The sequence below is a fragment of the Brachyistius frenatus genome, unplaced genomic scaffold (genome assembly GCF_029030835.1).
Source record: "Brachyistius frenatus isolate BFR_SWC_R1_liver_20210118 unplaced genomic scaffold, ASM2903083v1 Contig_32, whole genome shotgun sequence".
Taxonomy (NCBI): Eukaryota; Metazoa; Chordata; class Actinopteri; family Embiotocidae; genus Brachyistius; species Brachyistius frenatus.
Window position 1 is genome coordinate 1,741,814 of NW_027210631.1, and position 10,687 is coordinate 1,752,500.

Genomic DNA, 10,687 nt, shown 5'->3' on the forward strand with positions numbered 1-10,687 from the left:
CTCGCCTCTGCCGGATGGGAAAACATGCTTTGCAAAGGATCTGCAAACATAAACATGAAAGGATCTCAAAGTAAAATAAGCGAGAGAAAAAATAAATCACATCTGTAGTTGAACTTCGGATTTAAAAGTATCCTGTTATAATAAATTATGATTTTGTTTCTATCATAAATTATAAATCCATCAGTGTTAAAATCCATCTCTTTACAACTTTAGTTGCAGCGCGACTGGAATCGGTGCTGATTGGTCGACCTCACTGAAAAACGCTACTTTAAAATCCATCCCATTTGAACTGAGCGGGTCCCGGCCAATCACGGTGCAGTTGCACAGAGAGAAACACTCTTTTAGCTAAAACTACATTCATTTGCAAACCATTATGAACGGCAGCTATTCTTACCCACAGCAGCCGAGCTCTGCGCAAAAAAACAAACAAACAAAAAAAAACAGCTAAAAAAATAAAAAGCGAATAATCCGACACCTTTTCAGGCTTTTTAAAATATGCTGTTGTTCTGTGTCTGTGTGTGTCTCTGTGTGTGTCTCTCTGTGTCTCTGTGTGTCTCTGTGTGCAGCTGCAGTGGACAGGTAGAGCGGACGGCGAGCCAAAGCCGAACAGGCAGGCGAGGCGGGCGCAATGAAGAGGTCAGTGTGTAGCTGAGCGCTTCTCCGCCACCGTGTTAATTTACTATGACAAGATAAAGCTGTAATCTTTCCTCCCCCCTCCCTCCCTCCCTCCCTCTCCCTCCCTGTCCCCCGCCGTCTCACTTCCAAGTCAACCGGCCGCCGACGAGCCGTTTACTTCCCCCTATCGCTTCACGACAACTGCCCCAAGAGAAACAGAACCCCCACCTTGTTGTACAATCTCCCTTCTCTCTTCCTCCTCACTCTTCATCCACTCTTCACTGACAGTCAGCGGTGAAGGGATTGGCACTGTTAACCCTGCCCCTCACGCACACGCGCGCGCGCACACACACACACACACACACACACACACACACACACACACACACACACACACACACACACACACACACACACACGCACGCACGCACGCACACAAAAAGAAACCCCTTAACACACATCTTACAACATGCCAAGTAGGCAGTAGGATAAGCCCCCATTCCACCCCCTGCCACGCACACACACACACACACACACACACACACACACACACACACACACACACACACACACACACACACACACACACACACAGGCTTGCATTTAATAATCCACATCAATTTATTATGCTACCCCCCCCCAAAGTCCTTCCAACACACACATCAACAGTCTCCCTTCTGCTGCCCATTAATGGAAAGCAGTCATGTGTCATTCTAGATGTTAAAGAATTTTCTCTTCATAATCACATAAGACAGCGTGTGTGTGTGTGTGTGTGTGCGTGCGTGCGTGCGTGTGTGTTTCTTTTGTGTTTTGTCTAAATGAAGCAGGAGTAATCTAATCACCGTCCTCACAGCAGCAGATAACCCAGAGTGTGTAATGTGTGTCTCTGCACGCCTGCGTGTTCCCCCGTGGTCCCAGGACTTTGAGTTACCACTCGGCACCTGCCACACATGCAGAGTCCACCGTGGGAGGGGCCGGCGGGCTAATCAGCGGGCTAATTACAGAATTAGCTTTCTATTACAGCTCCTGAGCACCGTTTCATTGTTTTACAGAGTGCCAGAGTTTATTGTCAGCACGGGGGAAAGGTCGCCGGTCGTTATCGGAGCTCCGCTGTGGCAAGGTGTGGATGAAGAGGAGGGCCCAGGACAAGGTGAGACACTGCTCTGTGTTTTTGTGAACACCACATTCACAACATCCTTCAGTAGATGACCTTAAATGTTAATTATTGTGTTTCTCATGCTGGATAATTAACTTTTTTTTTTTTTTCTTTAAATACCCTCATACTCTATACACCTAATCACATTGGTGTACTGAACATGCACCGTAAGTCACACCGCGTGTGTCGAATGTGTAATGAGTCACATGCAGGAAAAGTCATCTTAAAACGCACATATAGCCTTGTACACTCTCTCTCTCTCTCTCACACACACACACACACACACTATGCAATAAGCCCGTATACAGCGCCGGCCTATACCAATATTTAACATCTCATAGAAAATGCAATTCAACTGTACACACACACACACACACACACACACACACACACACACACACACACACACACACACACACAGAGCCATACATTCAGCACCATTGCACAATGTCACACTTTATCCCCAAGAAAATGACTCACTCCAATGGCTCATATTTTGCAGTCACGCAACTGTGCATCAAATGGGCTCAAGGCAACGGCTGGTAGCGCACACATGAAAGCAAGAAAAAACTAAAACTGCGCACCAAAACAGGAGCCCCGAACCTTCGTCTTTTTCCCATAAAAACAAACCCTCAGCTCCCAGCAACGAACTGCTTTTCGCTTGCAGAGAAAGTCAGTTCGTGCCTCTTTAGGATTCTGCCTCTTTTCACGTCTATTGTCAATCACCAAACGAGTATCCACAGATTTTGTTTCCTCATTGCGGAGCCATGTGGTGTGTTTTCTGTGTTCGGTCACCATCACAGAAGTAAACAACATATCAAAGTCAAAGAGGTGTCTAAGATCCAGACTGTATGTGCATTCAATTTAGTCAACGCCATAAAAAATACAAAAAAAAAAAAAAATCTGTTTTGTTGTCTAGAAATTGCCGGAAACACGATAAAAGCGACACAATTGTAATTATTTTGAATGTGTTTCATCCCTGAAACTACATTATATACCTATTTCAGAAGACGGAAAATATACAAGGTCAAGGAAGTTAGCTTCAAGCTGAATACGTCCGCAAAATAAAAAACATTTTCAGGCAATGGCTGGACTGTGTTATATGACCTTTATTTAACTAGGTAGAATCAATTGAGAACCAATTCTCATTTACAATGATGACCTGTGTTAAAGACAGTGGGCTGTAGTGTTGGAGGTTGAGATTACTGTTAACATAATCTGAAGTAGGGTCTGTGCCCTCAAGGGTCACTTTCCACCTCAACCCTCTCAAACACACACAGGCCCACGGCCTTATGGGAAGGAATGCCACAGGGCAGAAAACCAGTGGAGACAGAAGAGGGGCTAAAGGTGTCGACAGGTAACTTCTTTTTCTTGCTTTATTCGCGGTCACTACGTGTGTTACAGCCAAACATACCATATATTGTTGTTATGAACAGAGAGAGGACAGAACCACACTGATGGGACACAATGTTCCTCTGTAATTTAAAAAGAAATGCACATATAGTCTTTGTCTTACTTCTACGGGACGTTTTGGAAACTAAACTGTAGTTCCCGCAAGGCTTTGGGGCATGTAAACATAAAGTATAACTCTGAATCCTATTTTTAGCCGGAATTTGTTTACACTTTGGGAAACTAGCACCATCAAAAGTAAGCTGAATTACCTATTAGCAGTTGCTGTTTGCAGTGTACACGTAGTGTGTGTAAAGACAACTGTCAGCACTTTGATTCTTAAGAAAACTCAAAAACATGAAGGTTCTGAAGCAAGTCTGGAGTCACACGGAGGGTCTGTTTTCTGTTATTTCTGAGTAGAGTTATGGACATTTTTTTGTGACGGACATCAGATACGAGGTCAAGTGTAACTCTGTAACACTGAATCTAAGAATATACAGTATTTATCATGTCAGTGTGTTCAGTTCTGATGTCAGGAAAGATTTTTTTTTGGCGCATATAGTGACGCATATATTTGGGTGCAGTGGGTTCAGAGGACATTTTTTTTTTTTTTTTTTTTTTTTAAAGCTAAAAACAAAACTGATAACTTGAATAGAACGTGTTTTTTTTTTTTTCTTATCAGACTGAGTTTCTAAAATGAGACGTGTGACTGTTCTGGTGGGTTCAGAACTAAAACCAGCAGCAGTAACACACTCAGTGGGTCAAACCAGTTGGAAACATCTCCAAACTGTTGCACCTGTTTCACTGAGTCAGCTCCCACCATCACCCGTTCGGTGGGTGCCGTCACACCGACAAGCAAACGAGCGAAACACCGGACACACAGAAACCAAACGCTGCCCCTTACCATGTTGAGGGGGCTGTCCACGTTGCGGTTGGGGGGTGAGCGCGGGGACACCTTGCCGCAGTAGGAGGACAGGGGGAGGTGGATGACACCGCCCAGTCCCTCGCTCTCCTCATCCTCCACTCGCTGTCTGCTGGTTGCCATGGTTACTTCTCCATCTGTCCCCCCATATGGAGAGGCTGGTCGCTTGGAAGACATCCTGGAAACAAAACAAAAAAAAAACAGAAAAGAAAATCAGGAGATAGAAAGACAACAGAGAAGGAAAAACAGGAGGAAGAATGAGGAATATTCAAAAGATGATATGATAGGTTAACAACTGGAGTTATATGATGGTGGCAACTGAAAGTGGCTCCAAACTAGGCCCCATAAACTCCGGGATAGTCCGATCCAACTTTAAATTTCCACCCACTTTGCTGATTGTATACTGTAACATGATGGCATGAAGCTATATTTAAGTCCCTCCAGCAGGCTCCAATCAAATCCCACTCATCTCATCAACCTGCACCAATTCTCTTTCTTCTGTTTTCTCTGGACAAGTTTCCCGTCTCCGTCGCACACTCTGCTCGTGCAGACGGCGGAGCTCTCGCAGCAGCGCATCTCCTCACAATACCCCCCCCCCTTTCCTCCCGGTCGGGTTTGTGGGCACCCAGCTTCTTGGCAGACCTTCAAACGTGCTCTCAGGTCTTACAGTATGTTTACCGTGGGGGCCATTCAACGTTTGCTAAAAAGACGGGGGCCATTACTGCAAATGGAGCCCGCTTGCACCAGCATTGTGAAGGAAATGACCATGTCTTGACAATGGGCTTTCAGAGAGAAACACAGATTGGGAAAGAAACAAAAAAAAGAGAGAGACAGAGAGTGGGAGCAGTATGTACAGTGACAATAATATGTGTTTATGAAAACCTCTGGACAATAGAGGGACAGGCGGAAAATAGCGAGCAGCACGGCGGCCCCGCTGTTTGAATTTGTTACCGCGGCTTTGTTCCCTTGAAAAGAAGGAAAGGATATAAAGCCACATCTATTAGGTGAACTCTGTCTCTCACAAGGTAAATTTGCCTCCCTGTACTTCAGCTGAATAGGGATGCAGTGACTATGCAGCAATAATAGAATTTAATGTGGTTCTCAGCATCGCCTGAGTGCTTTCAGATGCACTTGTCAGCCTTGAAGCCACTGCGACTATGACCCTGGGTAATAGGCTGTTAACGCTCAGCCGCACAGAGGCAACACATGACAGGGATGAAGGGATGGAGGTGTGGATGGAGGGGCTGTGAAAACTTGAAGGGAGGGGTGTTTGTGTTGGCGAGAAATAAGCAACAGGCATCTGACTCTCAAACTCCTCGAAATTCTTTCTTTAATTTAATTTTTTTAATTTCTTTTCTCTTTATCACATTCTTCCTCACAACCTCGATCACCACGTCTTCATCCTGCAGACTTTGTCTGATTTGCTCTCGTCTTCCTCTCTCAAATTCTTCCCCTCTCGCCCCCCACCCCTCACCCAGCTCGTCTCCGGTAAACTGATTACACTCTTGACTCTATTGGATTTCCTTTGGACTGTACATCTGGTATTATTCCTAAGGAGCAACTCTGCCACTAATTCATCGGGTTTTTTTTGTTTAGTTTTTTTACTATATGACAGTAGAGAGGCAAAATAATATTGAGTGCGGCTCACAAGAAGCGATGAAGGAAGAGTCACGCTAAGACACGCGGCTTCATCGCATCGAGGGAATTTACGGCCAAAATCAATAAACTCCACTGCACTTTAACACCCTAAAAAAAAAGAACTGACACTCCTCCGTAGTGATGTAATTGAATTACCTTTAATTGCTTTCGGAAGAGTTTTGCCTGCCATATTCATAGATCTCATAGATAATCTAATAATTTTAACCAATATACAAATTGGTATTATAGTTCGCATATTGCTGAGAATCATTTTATTTCTGAAATGTCAAACTTTCAGGAAGACAACTATGCTTTCCTCGCATTCATTTTTAATTAGCTTTATGTATCACCGCTACACTTAGGTACAACTGTTAAATCAAAAAGTTCTGCAGAGCCACAGTCTCTCCTTTTTAATGACTGTGTGTGTGAATCAATGTTGGATTCACTGAATCACATCTTTACAGTAACGCTGTGTTTGGAGGAAGCCCTTGCATGAAGGACAGAAAACATATGAGCACACGACACGCACACGCACATAAACAGTTCCAGACATAATCTGGAATGTGTATCTGTAACTGATTTCTTTTATCTGTTTCTCCCGGACGTCTTGCTCAGCAAAAAAAACTCTGGCCATAAAATATTTTGTGTTTGTTTTGTACAGTTGAGAGATACAACTGCTATCACTGAATCCTGATGATATTAAAGCTAAAATTGACTTGTGATAACATTTATGATGCTTTACATGTTGAAATGACTGAGAGGAAAGCGTGTGTGTGTGTGTGTGTGTGTGTGTGTGTGTGTGTGTGTGTGTGTGTGTGTGTGTGTGTGTGTGTCTGTGGGCCAGAACCTGTGTAGGTGTTGCTTCACACACCATCCAATGCAAGGGGCAGGTCCAGCTGTACAAACTACAGGGCATTTGAGACACACACACACACACACACACACACACACACACACACACACACACACACACACACACACACACACACACACACACACACACACACACACACACACACACACACACACACACACACACACACACACACACAGACAGAGAACAGAGGCCCGAACACTGCAGGTCTGTCTTCATCACTGCCTGTTTACTTTACGTCCTTTCACTCACTCACACTAAGGCCTTTTGTTTCAGACGCACACACACCTCCCCTTGTGTACACCTCAGCCCGGCTGCAGCCCGACACACACAGACCAGGGGTCAGTTTCAAACCCTCTTCCCCTCACTAATGTTACACTCTGGCTCCGCTACAGAGACATCTTTATAACCATGGGGAGAACTTTAATTTTTTTTTTTTTTCAGATTTTACTATCCATCATTTAACCACAGAAGCTACACCGAGATATTTAGGTGGGCCACAGACAAGAACAGTTACACATTAACACAGATAACAACACGTGCAGGTATCCGAGAGATGACCTCACGCTCTTGAAGTCTGTGGCAAACATATTCTTTTTGCTGTATTTAGCCCCATATTCACCCCCTCTCCCTGACTCTGCTACTACTTCCTCAGAGGTGGGTGTGTATGAATGGGGAGAAAGCCGTTCGCAGCTCCTCTCCGGCTATAACCCCCCCCCCCAACATCATCGCCTTTGAAGTTGAATTACTATACAATTGCACACAGCGGGTGTGCAGGTTACGCCGGCTACTTCATTTAAAGTTTGGCAGGGCTGTCGTGACCGGCAGAGACCTCGAGGAAGCTGTCTGAGAGAGCGGAGCGGTGAGAGGCGTCAAAAAACAACGAGATGTTATTAAGTTGAATTAACAGTCATAATTAGTGCCCAACAAAAATCAATCATCTCTCACCAAACAAAGTTTTTAAAACACCTGTTGCTCGCCCTTTCAGTAAAACACATTCATAATATTTCAAATGAAACAGTGACACAACACCACAGTTCTTTTGTGTATATTTGAGTTATATATCAAATGAAAATTGCGATCTGTCCCCCCAAACTCGCCTTTATTTTGCAGAAACCGCACACAGACAGACAGACAGACAGACACACACACACACACAGACAGACACACACACACACACACACACACACACACACACACACACACACACCAGCGTGTGCACGGTGAGAGTGCTAAGCTGGGATTAGAACGCCACTTCCCCTTGGCTTTTGATGATTAGTGGCTCCTCAACTAAGTCCCTCTCATATCACATATGTCCACTGCTACTAAGTCACTAATCGGACAGCAGCGGACGTCCATTAACGGGCCGAATAATCGCCATCAGCGGTGGTTAACTGTCTCCTGGCCATCGCCCGCTGTAATCAACGCGTCCATTTCATGTTGGCACGTCAGCCGCGGCAGGCTTACACACACGCAAGCATACAGGCAGCAGGCTTATGGGCACGCAAGAGCGAGGGTGCTCTCGACACACATGCACACACTTTTCAAATGAATTAGGCAAAATGGGGACAAAGATTTGTTTAAGCTTCAGTGAGGAGTGAGGGAAAGACAAAGCAGCCATCACAGAAATGTCACAGACTATCACACACACACACACACACACACACACACACACACACACACACACACACACACACACACACACACACACACACACACACACACACACACACACACACACACACACACACACACACGGCTCTTTCGCTCTGTGTGTCTGGCTGCTAACATAATCATGGTGCTAACTGCTCTTGTTAACTCCTCTACTCAGAACAAGCTTTCAGGGAGCGTGGGAGCCTCCTCTGGAGAATTCCACAGTAAAGTGTGTGCGCTTCTGCATATGCATGTCTGTGTATGTTTGTGTGTGTGTGTGTGTGTGTGTGTGTGTGTGTGTGTGTGTGTGTGTGTGTGTGTGTGTGTGTGTGTGTGTGTGTGTGTGTGTGTGTGTGTGTGTGTGTGTGTGTGTGTGTGTGTGTGTGTGTGTGTACACAGCCTCTCTGTAAATCACTGCCCATTATTTCAACCACTACACCACACAGTCGGTGGAATCCATCGTCTACTGTAAAAATAAGCACAGAGGCTAATTCCAAAGTGCTGTCAAGAGTCAAAGTGACATTTGTGTTGTGTGTTTTTTTTTCTCTCTCTCTCTCTCGCTACCTTAGAATTACTGAGAGCTGCCCGCCTGTCACTCAGGTGTGGGTCTATTTGCATGGAAATGTGAGCCATCTTTGAAATTGTTCTCAGGGGAATGGAGGGCATATCAAAATAGTTGAGCGGAATGTGCCTTTAAGATAAGGCGCCCGGGGCCTTTTGCCTCCGAGGAGCCGACCGCAACATTTACATCTGTGACACCTCAGGCAGGAATTTAAACCGATGTTTCCCCCCGTGTTGCGCTATCACTTTGCTTTATTGCCATCGTTTTCCCCCTCTTCTTTTTTTTTTCTCCTTCTCTTTCGCTTGCTTTTCCACCATCTCAGCTTTCAAAACAATTTCTCCATCTCTTCCTTGCTCCGTCTCTCCATCACACGCTTTCCAACTTATTTTAATGTCCGCCTGTCCTCCTGCTCTCTCTCCCTCTGCCTCTCTCCGCCGGTGTTGTCTTACTCACTGTTCCCTCTTTACACAATCAGCTGTTTGTAAGAATGTCGCTCCATCGCCCCCCCCCCTCCCCACCCTCCTCCCTCCTCTCTCCCTTCAGCAGACTCTTAAGGATATTGCCTAATATCTATTTATAGTCTGTCCTTTTGAACAGTGGGAAGAGTGGGGCAGCAACAAAGAGGAAAGGCTGAGATGGAGGGATAAAGATTAAGGGAGGGAGGACCTGGAGGAGGTCAGTGATATTCCCTTTTCTCTCCTGTGGCTTTGTTACATTGAAATATTCTGGAAAAGTGTTAAGTTTTTTGACTTCGAGAGCAGCCGTTAAGTTCTTCTTCTCAGCTAAAAAGTTGTCATTTTTGCCAACATTTTAATATTGTAAGTAAGTGTGAGAAAATGTGTGGAACCCTCAGTCAAAATACGGATTTAAAAACGATTTCGGGAGATGTCTCGATGAAGTGTAACTCCACTAAAACATCCTAACGTACAAAAAAAACAGAAAAGGTTCTGCCTGCTGGATTTTTCCCCTGATCACTTTCTCTGTTGAAGTAAACAGTGCGTAACAGGGAGAAACTGTGAACACAGCTCCTGCCTATATGTGCTCACACACTCATACACACACAGACACACCCTTACACACACACACACACACACACACACAGTCACAAAGGCGCAGACACACACTCAGCCTCACAAACACAAAGCATCCTCTGTGAGGTGCCCTAAATGGGCGGCCGGCAGCCCAAACCGTGTTTCCTGTCCAAGCTTAACCACAAAAGGCAATAACACACAACCCTAATGTCACCGCTGTTAATCACACACACACGCTGGAGAAAAAAAAGTCATGTGTTTTCTGTGTGTGTGTGTGTGTGTGTGTGTGTGTGTGTGTGTGTGTGTGTGTGTGTGTGTGTGTGTGTGTGTGTGTGTGTGTGTGTGTGTGTGTGTGTGTGTGTGTGTAAAGTGAAACAGGGTGGGTGCAAAAGACTTGGGCCAACTCCTGGCCTCTAGGACTACCTCTCTCTCTCTCTCTCTGCCTCTCTCATCCATTCATCCACCCAAAGCTTTAGTCACCAAGAGGCATTGCTCCACATACTTTCCCTGTCATGTTTTCAGCCTTCTCTCCCCCCACCCCTCTTTCAAACCATTATTTATGCCTTTACACTGAGTCACCGGGCAAAGTGATCGTCACTGGCATTTCAACACGGTCAGGATGGAGAATGAGGATGAAGGACGGAAAGAAGGAAAGTTTACTGTCTGTCCGTCTGTCTGTCTACAGCAGTGGACTCGTGGGAAAATCTCAAGTGTCGTGTAGGAAAAAAGGAAGCGAAGAGGCAGAAAGAGAGTTTGGAGAGAAGTGGGGGCGCTGAAAAGAGACAGACGGAGAAGAGAGGAAAAAGTGCATCCGGTGGACGGCGGCCCCGCTCCCCTGGTGTTTTGC

The 10,687-nt window shown here is 45.4% G+C and overlaps 1 protein-coding gene across 17 annotated transcripts in view; it reads right to left on the bottom strand.

Annotated features, from left to right (window-relative positions):
• sox5 (SRY-box transcription factor 5) overlaps positions 1 to 10,687 on the bottom strand; it is a 159,181-nt gene that overhangs the window by 81,559 nt on the left and 66,935 nt on the right. For 16 of the 17 annotated variants that reach the window (XM_069700056.1, XM_069700059.1, XM_069700050.1 and 13 more), the window contains exon 2: positions 4,065 to 4,260. In XM_069700056.1, the coding sequence (XP_069556157.1) occupies positions 4,065 to 4,259 (195 nt within the window). In that variant the 5' untranslated portion in view covers position 4,260. Of the gene's footprint in view, positions 1 to 4,064; positions 4,261 to 6,567; positions 6,648 to 10,687 lie in introns of those variants that run through there. The other variant, XM_069700057.1, reaches the window with a different exon arrangement.